Source organism: Trachemys scripta, chromosome 6 (genome assembly GCF_013100865.1).
Source record: "Trachemys scripta elegans isolate TJP31775 chromosome 6, CAS_Tse_1.0, whole genome shotgun sequence".
In the NCBI taxonomy this organism is placed as follows: domain Eukaryota; kingdom Metazoa; phylum Chordata; order Testudines; family Emydidae; genus Trachemys; species Trachemys scripta.
The window spans coordinates 126,275,856-126,291,046 of NC_048303.1; the positions used below are offsets into that span (position 1 = coordinate 126,275,856).

The following is a 15,191-nucleotide window of genomic DNA, read 5'->3' on the forward strand; positions in this document are numbered from 1 at the left end:
AGCGATCTACAGCTTGTCACAGCAGCACAGTATAAGTGGGAATCCAGGATGGTGAGTCAGAGGGCTCAGGGATCCCCAGTTCCAAGTGGCACCCCGGGGGGAACCCGTCACAACACCATCCCCCAAATAGCTGATAGATCAGTGGGTTGTGCACTCACCAGACTAGAAAATCTCCCTCTTTCTGGCCCCACGAATATTGATTCATATGAAGTAGAACAGCTCCAACAAGAGAGATTGTGAAAGACCCTCCTCAGAGTAGCCAATAGCCAGTCACCTGGAATATGGGACATCCAGGTTCTTTGTTCTTCCTGATGTGGAACAGAGACTTGAAGCTGGGTCTAGCAGTTAGGGCACTGACGCAGGTAGTGAGAAACCCAACTTCAAGTCCCTGTTCCACATCAGGAAGAGTAAAGACGTGAACCTGGATGTCCCATATTCCAAGTGACTGGCTATTGGCTACTCTGTCAGGTGTATGTGGTTTGGGTTTTTTTAATCTGTTCTGGTCTTCATTCAAAATTTCAAGTCTCATTTTCCTCCTGACGTGGAATAGGAAAATATTCACCAGATAGAAAAAACAGTTCCTGCCCAGTCCAACTGGCAGTTCCATTTACACCCTACCTGCCAGTGGTGTCAAGGTGCCTGAATGTAAATGAGAATCAAAAGCATTTGGTCACTAAGGCATAATTCAGCAATGCACTTAAGCACATAATTAAATTACAGCTTGTGCTTTGCTGTCTTAGAGAATTTCCCATTTTCACTCCTCTCCTCCATTTTCTTCCAGCAATGCTCACTTGAATGATATGTTTTTAAAAAAAGGCAAACATGAAAAAGAACCTCTGGATTCTACTCCTCCTGCTTTTGTGGGATGGCCAAAAAATCCTACCATCGTTCTAAAGAAATCCAGGAACCTTTTGCTGCTGCTATTACTGTGTATCTGTCCAAAGGCTACGCATTTCCTAAGGATCAGGGCTCAGTAAGGGCATTACTCTGCTAATTATTTCTAAAGTTCACAGTTGTTCAAATATGATCTCTGCTTGTCACATACTTACAGTAAACCCAACTGCCGTGTTGCAGTTTATGGGCTTCCTCACTCTCACCAGTGAAGCGCTAGGATTCCTTAATAATAAATCTGCTGCATCAGTATGTTCCCTGCTCCATCCTTGCACAGTACTTTTTTGGTACATTAATCATTGTCTAGATTGGTTTTCTAAGATTATTCCCAGGGCAAGGAACTGTCTAACCTTATATAATATACATTATCAAGTGGAGTACACTTCCGCAACAAATAAGCATGTAGTGGGAAGACGATGGTGGTGGTGCTTCATTCTTTGTTTTATGGTAGCACCTGGATCAGGGCCCTGTTGTGAAAGGCACTATGCAAACACTGTGACAGTCTGTAATCTTATGTTCACCCTTTTAACATGTCTCTGATAATTTTTGTACCATGTATCATTGGTGTAGTTTGGGTGGAGCATGGAAGCATTACCGCCCAAACTGCAAGCCTTGGGCAGGTGTGGAATTTGTCTCCCCCACACGCATGGCCTGACTGGAGCTGTCCCCCCAAATACAGAAGTCAAACTATGCCTATGCAAAGTATGCCTTGTGAGGTAACATTTGAAAACTCATGATCTGCTGAACATTATTGTCCTGGTTAAATATATATGGCAACATTGTATGTAAAGTTATAAAAGTCTACTATATAAGGCATGCTCCAAGTCTGGGAAAACAGATGCAGATCAGTTCTCCAGAGACAAAAGGCTAGCAAATACCTCAGCCAGGTGTCAACATAATCAAATGCACTATCACCTGGATAAGTGGCCATTCTTTGGTAGGAAAAAGGATGAGCAAGAAATTTACATATTGGCAAAGAAACACCTGGGAGTTCTTGTTCCCCAGACTTCCTGTCCCCTTCAAAGGGAAAAGAACTATAAGAAATGAGAAGAGAAGCTCCCCAAACCCTACTCCCTTTCTCTCTGCTTACAGCATCAGTAGCACCTGAAGGAACACTGAAAAGGAGGAGAGCTCCTGACTGAAGGAGTTCAGCCAATAAAGGCGTGTGGTGATAAAACCTTTGCTTTGAATTCATTTAGCTTGTTATGTTAAGTATTAGTTTGACTTTTATTTCTTTGTAACCAATTCTGACTTTTATGCCTCATTACTTGTAATCGCTTAAAATCTCTTTCTGTAGTTAATAAACTTGTTTTATTGTTTATCTAAGCCTGTGGTTTTGGATGGAAGTGTTTTGGAACCTCCATTTGAAATAAGAGGGTTTGTACGTTATTTTCTATTAATGAAATGATGGACTTTCTATGAGCTTGTATTGATTAGGAGGGTGCTGGGCAATACAAGATGCATGTTTCTGGGGACAAATCTTGGACTGGGAGTTTGCTGGTGTCACTCTGCAATATAATTCAGGAGTGGCTGGTTAGATGCACTCATGATTCAGCTGACAATGATTTTGCATGCTGAAGGCTGTGTGTGAACAGAAAAGGAGCAGTAATTCTCACAGTGAAGCAGTGTAAAAGACACCCCAGTTTGGAGAGTTGAGGGGACACAGCTGCCTATCAGTCCAGATTGTACCCTGGGTATTGTCACAAACACACTGTAACTTCTCTGTGGGCAAGGACTTCCTCCTATGGGGGTTATGTCATTTGACATACAGAGAGTAGCCAGAACACAAATATTTGCTGATAGTCATGTTTAATCCTAATTCCACAGCAGCCTGAATTCAATCCATGCAAAAGGACTGTACTTGGTCAGATACAACACTACAGTGTCTCTGTAAATCTCTTATCTGGTGTATGATTAAGGGTATGGAACAGCTTTGGTGTGAGGAGGTGTAATGGGGTGAGCTCCTCCACTAGCCCTGCAAGAGCTGAATTGGGGCAGGTGGACCCAATCAGCTAATTAGACTGCAACCAGGGGAGGTTTAGGCTGGAGGCAGCTAATTGGAAAGTGTGCAGGAACAGGCAGGGCCTATAAAACCAGGTAGCTGGGCACTGATAGGCCTACTGGAAAAGGCTATAGGCAGCCAGTAGTAGTAATTCCCTGGGAAGAGGGAGGTGTGTTTGGAAGTAGCAGGAGATAGTCTTCAGTTACTCCCTGGGAGAATGGTTCTTGGAGCTGGTACACCCAGAGAAAGTAGGGGAACCAGAGTGGTAAGAAGCAGTCCAGGGAAGGAACAGTGAGCATGGAGAGACGGAGCCCAGAACTGCTGAGCTGAGGGTCCCTGTCTAGAACCTGGAAAATAGGGTGGGCCTGGGTTCCCCTACTAGCCACCAAGGGCATAGCATAGAACTGAGGCAGTGAATGGGAAGGCTGCCTTGGATTGCTGATGGACTGTACCCCAGAAGGGGGCTCTCTCAATGACCTAGTTAGAGGGCTAAGTCACAAAGGAGACACTGAGCATCAGGGAGCTGCAGACTAGAAGGAGAGACAGAGTAATTGCATGCAAACCTAGGAAGGGGATGTTTATCTCAGGTGCTAATCCCCAGAGCCACCAGCAGGAGGTGCCAACCAATGGTGACTGATGTGCCCTGTGACAAGAGGGTTTCAAAAGACTGGGACTTTTCAGCATGGAAAATAAATGACTAAGGGGGGTGGATATGATTAGAGGTCTATAAAATCATGACTGGGGTGGAGAAAGTAAATAAAGAAGTTTTATTTACCCCTTCATATAACACAAGAACCAGGAGTCACCCAATAAAATTAATAGGCAGCAGGTTTAAAACAAAAAAAGGAAGTACTTCTTCACCCAATGCACAGACAACCTGTGGAACTCATTGCCAGGGGATGTTGTGAAGACCAAAACTAGCTAACACAACTAATTGTGTTTAAAAAAAGAACTAGATAAGTTCATGAAAGGTAGGTCCTTCCATGGCTATTAGCCCAGATGATCAAGGCTGCAACCCTATGCTCTGGGATTTCCTAGCCTCTGATTTCCAGAAGTTGGGTGCAAATGACAGAGTATGGATCACTTGATGATTGCCTGTTCTGTTCATTCCCTCTGAAGTATCTGGCATTAGCCACTGTCAAAAGACAAGATACCTGGTTAGATGGACCATTGGTCTGACCCAGTGTGGTCATTCTTATGTTCTGTGTATTAAAAACCGTGGTCAAATTACAAACTATAATATTAAATCATAGAATATCAGGATTGGAAGGGACCTCAGGAGGTCATCTAGTCCAGCCCCCTGCTCAAAGGCCTCTGGGAACACACTCAGGGTGCAGTTCTTATGTCTGGCACCCTGTCCTGTGGGCAGTGGGCAGCCCGGTCACAGCTCTGTCTCTGGAGCCAGTGCTGAGACCTTCGATTCTCTTCCTTGCTTAGCCTTCTGGTTTACCTCTTCAAGGGGCTCCATGGTAGGAGCAACATAAAATGCACAGACATTTTGCACAGGATTTAATGCAAACTGCTCTTTCTTTACTAGCACAAGAAATAGAGAGCTATACCAAAATAATAAACCCTACAAGCATTTCCCTGCCTCACTTTCCTCATCACTTCAAAGCATACTTCAGCTGACAGAAGTCAGGGTTCTCTGGGGCCATCCAGGATCCTTCCATTTCAGTGCATGGCTTGGGTTCTAAAATACGGAGCCTTCTCCCCCACCTTGTCTGCTCTGGCCTTGGCCAGTCCTCCCCTTCCCTTCTCCTGCTCAAATGTCTGGTGTGGTTCTCTGCACCTTCCCCCTGTGAGTCATTTTATAATCTTGCCTTATCACTTCTGTCCCTTGGTCCTTCTTGGGGAATTTCCACTCTCTCCCTTACTTCCTCCTCTGGTCTGGAGGGAGGGAGGAATCTTCTTCCCACTTCAGCAAACCCATCGGGCTAAGGAATTTCACTCTGACTAGGCGGGTGTTGAGTTCTAACGACCCACCATTGTAGCTGGTGTGAAAGCTACATGGTCATTGGTGACAAACCTTTAGTGACTATATATAGACAGTAGGCACTCGTGATACAGCAGTTTTTACAGCAACAGCTTCATAATATTTATGAGAATTTATAAGGTTTCCAAGATCATAACACAGAGCAGGGCTGCATGTAAACATAGGAATTGCCACACCAGACTGTGGCAAGCTCCATCAAGTGCTGGCCTCAGTTACTGGCTCTTCATGGGTCCTGCCAGAAAACCCTCTTCCCACTTCACCATAGACACCTCAGAACTGTTTTTTCAAAAGCTCCATAAATCTTCCTTGATGAGCAAGGACCCAAATGTTCATCCTTGCCTCCATTTAGAGGTATTTGAAATGGCATTGGGGCACAGGCACTTATGGCAGTTTGACCTCTTTTCTCCCATAATCCCATTGGGCTCCCAGAAGCCAGTGTTTCAGGGAGCTGTGCTGGATGAATATCTAACGTATGGTGCAACTACAATTGTGTATGACAGAGTTGGTATGGACATGGGGCAAAACTGGATTCACCACATTGTGGGTACTTACTGTGACAGATATGATCAATACAAGTAAATCTTAAGACTATTGTGTAGTAGGAAGAGAGCCTGAGACATAAGACCTTGTATTAAAGGCCTGGTATGAGGCAGGACCTGCTTACAGAATCTGGCAAGAACAGGGCTAATATTGCAGAAATACATATTTTTAAGAAGTGCTAAGCACAGAGTACTTAATCAAACACATTCCGATACCAAGTGGTACCAGAACATCCAGATATCAAGGATGATACAAAAACATTTCCCAAGGATAACTGGAACACATTGATCCCTTTTAAAAGATAAGGTCAGGATGACAGTATGTAATAGAAATGTTTTGATTGAATCAATATGATGGGTGATAACTAACTAGCCATGTTGGGGCAGTAATTATGTCAGAGGCAGTACATAACTTGTTTGTATTAGGGTATAAAGATGTATTTTAGAGGGAGTACCTGGCCTGGTGCCTTCGTACCTTAACAGATCTTGTGGTCATTGGGCAGTTCACTCAAGGTCTGCTGTTCCAACTATCTGCACAGAGCTGGGGCAGCACAAGGGGGAGAACACACACATGCAGCTGAACATCTAATGACATACTGTATTTAATTTTATGAATGTTAATGAATTATTGTGGGCTAAGGATTGCATTCTACTCCAAGGGGGGAGGTGGGGTTATCACTGCTCCTTCAGGAACTGAAAACAGTGGTGGCTAATTACTGCAGTCCTTGGGAGTGCAAACCTCTCCAGAGAAGTGTCTCCCCTGGTGTAGTTTGGATATAGTTCAAGCCAAGTTTTCAAGAGATGCAGGAAACCAAGAACAAACATGAGGTAAAAAGAGCCAGCTTGATATGGGACCTTCCTTTTGATTTAACAAATGGATGCGATGTTTTGCCTACGGGAGGACCCCACCCTGGTGAGGGGTTGGAAAGACTGGAACCTATCAGGGTCCCCATAGGATGGATGGACAACTTCTGGTACATTTAGTGGCTCTTTAGACCACTGTACTGTGTTTTTTGTTTTGTTTTTAATATTTTTTTCTGGCTGCTTTTGTTCCTTAAATATATGTACCCTGCTTTGGAAGAGCTGTGTAGTCACTGGTAAACCACTGTCATTGTCCCTGGAGAAAGTGAAATGACAGGGGCTGAACGCTAGTCAGATCTGCATGGGGTAATCGCAGTGGGATGCAGCAGAACTGTAGCCTAAATCTCTGCTCAGGAAGGAGAGGGATGGCTAGAGGCCTGAGACCTCAGAGGGGATTCCTTGCAATGACGGTGGAGGGGGTCAAAGATGGTTATGCTGAAACGTACATTGCTGCAATCCTACTGGCTCAGCTGTGAGTGGCTCAGGTCTCTAGTGTAGACATAGCTTCTCTCAGAACCCACATGGCTTCCTGGCACGGATGCAGTTACTCTGGGAAAGGCCCCAGGGAAAGGGTGATAACTGAATTCTTCTTGCCTTGAATTAAAACACACAAACACACACATCTAAAGTGTGATGCTATCCCTGGTCTACACAGCTTGCGGAAGTGGGGCTATATGCCCAAATAAACTATGCCAAGGGGGCCAGCAATATCCTCAGTGATGTTCTGGGTGGAAGAAAAGTATTTTCTCAACTGTGCCCCCATATCCTTGGACTTTCAGGTACATATAGTGTGTGTGTGTGTGGGGGGGGGGGGAATGTAAAGGCTATAAACCCTTCCCCCTGCTGTTGTTGTTTAGTATATTCTACATACCCAGATGCTTTATTCTGTCTCAATTACTTTCACTGATCGTGTTAGACAATTACCAGAAATCCATATTTTTCCCAGCATCCAGCTTAACTTTTGGTTTTAAATCCTTCATCTTCTATTTTGCTGTCTGCTCTGACCTTGTCTCACAGCAAATTGAGGCTGGTCTGTCCGTTCCCTAGCTAGCCTGAATTGGCACTGCAGCGCAAACAGTGCCCCTTGAGTAACTGCCACTTCAGCACAGCCAGCAACTGCAGATTGCACCAGCTGCAGAGACTACGTAGCGCTAGGAGGATAGAGTCACGGTGGTACATTCATTTAGGTCTCATTGACTCTAAGGGGCTCTGTGCAGCTACAGGGATCTCTTCATGTGATTGAACCTGCAGGAGCCAGGGTATGCACACATGCATGCACATATGGATATAGTTTTCAAAACACCCACAGAATGCAGTTTTCTTCCATGGAAGAGTGTGGTTTAGAGTAGATGCCTTTAGTAGGTGGTCTGCGGAAAATCTCTCCAGGAGAACCTCATGGGAAAACTAACTTTTTCTTTTTCTTTTCTGAAATCAGCATCCCACAGACAGGAGCTGTATTAACAAGGAGAATATCCAGTCACATTTTCTCAGTTACAGAGGAGAGACTAGATTGGAATAACGGGATCAGGAGGGCACATATAGTGAGGCTTGGCAGAACTTGATTTTTTTATTTGTTCATGTAATTTTCATAGATAACATTTGTTTTAAGCAGTGTTTTTATTTGTATAGAAATTTTCACAGTTGCAGGAAATTATGGGCTGGATGGATCAGACAAGGGGAGGTCAGGATAATTATTTAATGAAGTAGATGTTGATTCAAAAAGAAAGCTTTATAACAGTTACAACAACTTGTCAACATCACATGTCAAAATATATAAAGTATGGTTCTTTTTTCTTTCTTTGCTTATCTGTAAACTTCGATTATCGATGGAATTATTTTTTTCATCCATTTGTGCCTGTAGAGTGATGGTGATAATCTAATCCTTCCAAACCTATACACGTTTAGTATGTTTCCTCAAAAAACACACTATGGACCTGCAGTTAAGAGAGGATGTGGACTTGAGCTGAAGTGAATAGGATCCAAGGTGCTGAGCACCTTGGGCGATCAGGCCCTGTATCTCTTCTTCACAATGCAGTGTTGGCAACTCTTGCATTTTTATAAAAACTTTTGGATGGCTGATTTTCCAGGGTCTCTCCTATATTGAAGTCAAGTGATCTACCCAAGAATCTCAGCTTTCATTTAAAAACAAAAGTTTTTAGTCCATGTCTTGTGGAAAAGCTGGAAAATACAAAGCAACTACACCCCAGAGCTTTAGTTGCCAGGAGGTAATTTTTTAATAACATTCATTATTTTTAAAAAGTCGGCATTTCAAAGTGCATCTTGGGCTATTTGGGGGCTTGACTTGTGATTTTTTTTTTTTGAAGAGGTAGGGCTGGCAATACTGACAATGGGGTGTGGGGGGGAGTCATGTAGACACCCAAGCTAGGTATAGACTGGCGAGACAGACGGATGGGGGAGCAAAGCAGAAGGGAGGCACAAACGTGTCGCAGACACAGGCAGGTGTAGAGACAGACCTACACTTAGGGTGACCAGACAGCAAGTGTGAAAAGGGGGGATGGGGTTGTGGGGGGTAATAGGAGCCTCTATAAGAAAAAGACCCAAAAATCAGGACTGTCCGTATCAACTTGGGCCATCTGGTCCCCCTACATCCAGTGAGGGTGGGGCAGACAGGCAGCTATGCAGGGGGGAGCCATAGACAGCCACTCGCACAGCTGCCCCAGGGAAGGACACGGACAGCTGAGTGGCTGGAGAGGAGGCAAGAGTAGAGCCGCCTCTCGGGCCGGAAGTGGGCCGAGCCCTTTCTGCGGCGGACAGCAGTGCATACGCTCTATCTCCCTCACGGAGGGCGGAAATGGCTGTGGCGCGCCACCAATCCCTGCCCGGGCGGGCGCGCTGAGCCGGCACTCGGCGCCCGCCGCACTTTGCGGTCTCGGCGGGTTGGTGAGCGGACCAGGCCCCGCCCCTTTCTACTGAGCCGCCGCCGCGTCGCGCCGCCGCTGGGGGAGGATGAGGAGCGCGGGGCGGCGCTGCCGAGGGACTCGAGCCGCAGTCGAGCTCCAGTGACCGACCGACCCGCCCGCCCGCGCGGAGGAGCTGGGCGAGGCCGGAGCGGCGCCCCACTGCCCTGGGGCGGGTGATCGCGGCGCTTGGATGCCCGGTGCCTAGCGGGGACCCCCGGCCCGGCTCCCCCGGGACAGAGACCCGCGCCCGCCATGGGATGCTGCAGCTCGGCCTCACACGTGAGCGGGACCCGCCCCCCGTGCCGGGACCCCCCGACTGCACCCCGGGGGGCCCGACCCCCGCCCCTCCCCCCGCGGGGACCTGGCCCGCCCCCGTGCAGGGACCTGGGGGACACGGTCCCCCCCCTACGGCGCCACCTTCTTCCCACATCCCCCCTTGCAAAGTGCTCCCCCACCCTTCCCCCCAGGGGTTGTGGGGCGCCCCCTCCCGGATTGCCGGCTGCCCCTCTTCACTCTCCTCTCGGGGAGCCAGGTGACCCTCCTTCACACGGCGCCCCCCATCTCCTCACCCACTGGGACCTCGTTCCCCCCTTCCCCATGGTGCCTCCTCTTCACACCTGGCCCGCTCGCCCCCTGCATGGGAGGAAGGTAGGGATGGGGGGGCACAACTTCATCACCTTGGGAGTAGAGCCATCAGTTCACAATAACTTCTCCTCTTTCGCTTCCTAGGGCAGGGCCCCTCTCTGTGCAGAGCCACCCTGACCCCTGGCCCCACTCGGCACTGGGCCTGGCCAGCCATCAGGTGCCCCAGCAGCCAGGGGAAGGGCTCCAGTCAGACTGCAGGGCCAGGTCCTTTCCCCATGGCCTCACTAATCCCTGTAGCTCCTTTCCCCACACTGCCCCGGTCTGCTCTTTTTTGCCCTTGCTGCCTCTTTCTTCCTCCCTGCAGTGGTGCTGCCAGTCTCCTAGATGGGAGCCACCAGCAATAGCTCCACCCAATGCTCCAGTTTGCAGCTCCGTCTCCCATTTTAACATTCCCTTTGAGCACAATGCTCAGCGTAATACCATGTTTCTAGGATAAAAATGTTGCTATGTCGTACATAAACACTGGTACCAAACTATAGCTTTACTTTTCCACAGCCCTGCATCACTCCCCTCTTCAAAACTACATTAAATTAATAGATTTTAAAATCATGATTTCATGGGGCAATCGATCTACTTTAGTTAAAGTGCTAATAACTCTAGCCTTCCTATGCTTTTGGTATTTCCCATCAGCAGGCAGAAAGCTGACCGGCTAGAGGTTAGGTCATTGATTGCAGAGTTTTACAGCTACTGCCCCTGTTTGAAGGCAACATGACTGATAATGTGGGTAGCTCTCAAGTACTGTAAGTGATAAATGTAAATTTCTTTTGGTGATTTCATCTGTCTGGAGTTGACAGTCACAACAGGGGATGGTGTATGTGGCTGAATATCCATTTCTTCTGTCCCTAATGAGTCATCAGTGGTATGAACTGAGTGTTCGTGCCCTGCCACATTTAGACAGCTTTCTTACTAGGATTCTAAAAACACTGCTCGGAGCTTTCCAGTTGCACTAGGCTTCCCCTTTTCCACACTGCTTTCATAACTATTTCACAGGCTCTTTTTAGCATTTTTCTTTATCAGTCTGTGTACCTGGCATCGTTATTGCCCCCTTTGTTCTGTTCAGAATCGAAAAGGTTATCTATGTATAACCTTGGAGACCTTTCATAAAGCAGGAGAAGTAGAGAATAACTAATTGTTTCATGCTTGGTACAGTTATAGGTTTGCACTGCTTGGTTTAAATTTTCCAGGTGGACTTGTATTTGTCAGTCAGGGTTCAGGAGACTATTAATACTATTCTGCTGAATCTTTCAACTGGGTTTCCTTATGACTGGCAAGTTGTATGGTAAATGAGCTTTGTGTGTCCTTCTATATTCATCAAATCTCAAGAACAGTTGACTCTCAAATTCCTTAACCAGGGTCCTGGTGGATGTCTTCAGATAATCCAAAAGAAAGTGTTTGAATATTTTAGCAGCTGCTGTTTTACTTAATCTGTTGGTTCTTGGGTATGATACTACAAATTTAGTGGTGCCTCTGTCTGTACTACCCAGCCTCATTACTTAGTGAGGGTCTTGGGTTCCTCTTTTCCCTTTCCTGCTGCTTCTATAAATCATTCCTGCCTTTCCACTCCATCTCCTTGTTTGAGCAAACTCCAGCAGACTCTCTTCCTACTCCATGTTGGTGTCATCTACTGCCCCTTGACTCTTCCCCAGCCAGCTTTCTCTCAGATTTGACATGTGACTCCTTTTTCCTCTCATCACAACCTCCCACACTTATTCTTGGTGACTTCAGTTTCTGTGTTGATGTCTCATTGGATTCATTAACTACACAACTCCTTGCCTTCACTCATTTGATCTTCAGCTGTGGATCAGATCATCCATTCAGTAGAAAAGCTGATCACTTGACACTGACTTCACCAGCTATCTCTTCATCTCAGAGCTCTCATTATCTAAGTTCCCTTTTTCTGATTGCCACTTCATCTCTTTTACCATAGACCACTTGCACCCTGCTCGTCAGGCTCCACCTGTGCCTGATGTGACCTCTGTCCCTTTCAAGATGTCCTTGGTCTCCCTCCAGCATTGACTTCGCTCTTCCACCATTTGTTTCCTCTGCTCTGTTTCTTATTTCATTGCAATGTTTCTTTCTTCTTCTTCATCTCTGCCATCTTTCTGGTCAAACAGTAATGCATTTCACAATTCCTTTTGCTTATATGCAGTCTTTGACTCTGTCCTTTAAACACTCCTTTCTCTATGCCATATCCCTCTCCATACAGGAATTTGCTTATTTCAAAGGCTAAATTGATGAAGGATTTTATTATTTCACTCCTCACCTTCATTTTACCTTTCTATACTCAACACCCCTTTCTGTATGTGTCCTGTCTGTTCTATCCATCTACCCCAGTATCCCAATCCTCTTAACCATCCTAGCTCCTGCATTCTTTCCTTCAGTCCATTGCTGTCCTGTTTCTTTTCCCTCCTGTTGGGATTTACATTGGTCCCATGGGAAAGCAATATAGTTATCTCCGGCCCTTATTCTAAACAGGTGTCTGTGACATGAGAATGGGAGTGGGTGGACAGGCTGAGCCTCCAATTCAGGAGCCCAACCCACAGGAATTAACACCTCTTCAAGGATGGAATGACCATCCCAACATGCCCCTGTTATTGATAGGGACCACTCCCCTGCCACCATCGAAGGTGAAGACATTCAGTCTTTGAGAACTGCAGCTCTCACCCAACATGGCATCTGTGACACGAGCGAGTCTCCTATCAGGGCTGCAACTTTCATGTTGAACACCATGCCAGGATGATAACACAATTCTTCCACACGCCTAGACCAATGCTTGCTCATGCATTTTGGTAGTTGTTAATAGATGGCTGAATACAACAGTTAGGACCTAACCAACTGTGTTGCTGAGTTAAGGTAATATTTAAGTTGATTAGACATGAGCCCTACTCTCACCACAATAAACTGTCATTCCTGCTACTAACAATTTTTTAACCCAGTCCCTATTATTGGATTTGATAGCTTGAGTAATGGCATTTACATCTGATCCAGTGGCTCCTTCCCAGGTGATTACATCAATAAAACACTGAAAGACACTGCAGCATTATTAAGATGAGACCTCTAAAAAACTTTCAAGTTTCAGAAACCACTCAAAACAATTAGTAGACCACAAAAAATTCCTACATCAATTTTAAACTGGGAATATTAAATGAAAACACTTAACAATATTAAGAATGTCTTCCCAGGAGTACACAGAGTAAACAGGGATTGTTGTGCCCCATGTTGAGTCTCACCCGTGTATACTTTTACTTGTGACAGGTGCACTCAAATTGGAATTCCAGTGACCCGGGCTGCTGAAGGCGTTACCAAGAGAACTGTGTGAGGACCAGTCCAGGCTGGTTCAAAGATTCGTTTTCTGTAGGCTTTCACCATCACCTGATCACCGGGCTGCACCTCACACGTGTCCTCTTTGCCAGCCTTTGGGTCTGGTTCAGTTGGGGAGTCCTGCGAGACACACAGAGATAACAATTTGCAATATTCAGCAAGCTGGTCACCCATGACATACAATTCCCCCCCACCAATGCACAGATTTCCTGGCGTGCTCATCGCTCGCCCTGTCAGGATTTCAAAAGGAGATAAGGAATGTGGATTAGTAGGACTGGCTCTCATAGACATGAGAACCACTTATAGGTTGGTGACCCTGCCTTTCCCTGTAAAATGGGTACTTGGTCACTATCAGTGAAGCATGGAAGTCCCCATTGGGGAATTATTTCGGTCATCAGTATTTTAGCTACATCAGACGCAGTGGCCTTGGCCACTGGGAAAGCTTCTACCCACTTAGTAAAGTGATCCAAGATCACCAGAACATATTCTTTCCCTCTGCATCTTGGCAGGGGCCCAATGAAATCCATTTGTAACTGCGTGAAGGGCTGTGTTGGTCTTGGCTGATGTCGCATTCTTATTTTCACTGTGGGAGCAGAATTATATTGAGCACACGTTACACACCTCCTCACATAAACATGCTCCATCATGTCCCAACATGTGATACACTTGTATCATAGTTCCCATCACCTCATTTGGTAACACTAAACACTCTCCAAGTGTTATCATCACACAGTTTGCCCCCATTATCCATCCATAACCACTTCTCTGCCCTTGGTGCAGCGTGTTGAATGTCCTGTAATTCAAAAAAGTTTGGGGTTTTTATGAGAGGCTGTGTTGCTGCAATCAATTGCGTCTCTTTACCTTCCACTGCTGCTTGTTTAGCTAGCTCGTCTGCCCTTCGGTTTCCCTTGCTATGAGGGTCTGTCCCTTTTGTGTGGGCCTTCACTTTTATCATTGCTACTTCGGTAGGTTTCTGCATGGCTGCATGAAGTTTCTCCACTACCCCCCATTTGTATTGGGGATCTTGTACTTGTCAGAAATCCCTGATTTACCCACAAGTTAATATAATCATGTACAACCCCAAACGCGTATCTAGAATCAGTATATATATTTACAGCATGACCGTCCGCAGCTTCACATGCTGCAATAATGCCTGTAGTTCTGCTACTTGTGCCGATGCTCCAGGTAAACTGCCATGTGTCACCAGCTGCCCATCTTGAGTACAAACGGCCCATCCTGTGTGTCGCTGGCCGTCCATATAGAAGGAAGAACCATCCACGTATAGGTATAGGGCACCAGGTATTTCAGTTTCTTTTACCAATGGGAGATCCAAGGGATCTTCCTTAAGGCAACAATGATGCGGGTGTCCCTCATCTGGGGTAGGGATGAGGGTGGCAGGGTTTAGTGATGATGCTCATTGCAGATGTATCGAAGGCATTAGCAAGCTCGTTTCCCATCGAGTCCATCTTGCAACATGGACTGCCGAAGATTTCTTTCCTGATTAAAATAGCAGGGACAGCATGAGGCACGACAATATTTACATCCTGTGCACCAGTAAGTGGTGAGGCCTGACTTAGGGCCATAGAAGCTCCTTCCACTGCCTGGAGGCATGGTGGCATTGCTTGAGCGACAGCATCTAGTTTAGAAGAATAGTATGCTACTGGGCACTGTTTGTCCCCATGTTTTTGTGTTAACACTGCTGCCATATGTCCCTCACTGACATGCGTGTACAATGTAAAAGGCATTAATGGATTAGGAAGTCCCAACCCTGGGGCAGTACTTAGCCTCTGTTTTCAATGTGGTAAATGCCTGTTCGCATTCAAGTGTCCATTCAATTGCATCATGTGGTCCACCAGCACCCTTCAGGAGATTATTAAGGGGCTGGACAATCCTTTAATAATTTGGGATTTGAGTTCGGCAGAAATTGAGTAGCCCCAACACTTTCCTAACTCCCCTGACCGTAATTGGTCGTGGGCATGAATTAATAGCCTCAATGCGGTCAACAGTTAAACGTTTGT

General features: G+C 46.2%; 1 protein-coding gene across 2 annotated transcripts in view; it reads left to right on the forward strand.

Annotated features, from left to right (window-relative positions):
- Positions 1-9,241: 9,241 nt before the first annotated feature.
- The window catches only part of SLC44A1 (solute carrier family 44 member 1), a 101,006-nt gene continuing 95,056 nt past the window's right edge, over positions 9,242-15,191 (forward strand). The window contains exon 1 of one of the 2 annotated variants that reach the window (XM_034773111.1): positions 9,242-9,486. In XM_034773111.1, the coding sequence (XP_034629002.1) occupies positions 9,460-9,486 (27 nt within the window). In that variant the 5' untranslated portion in view covers positions 9,242-9,459. The remainder of the gene's footprint in view (positions 9,487-15,191) is intronic. The other variant, XM_034773113.1, reaches the window with a different exon arrangement.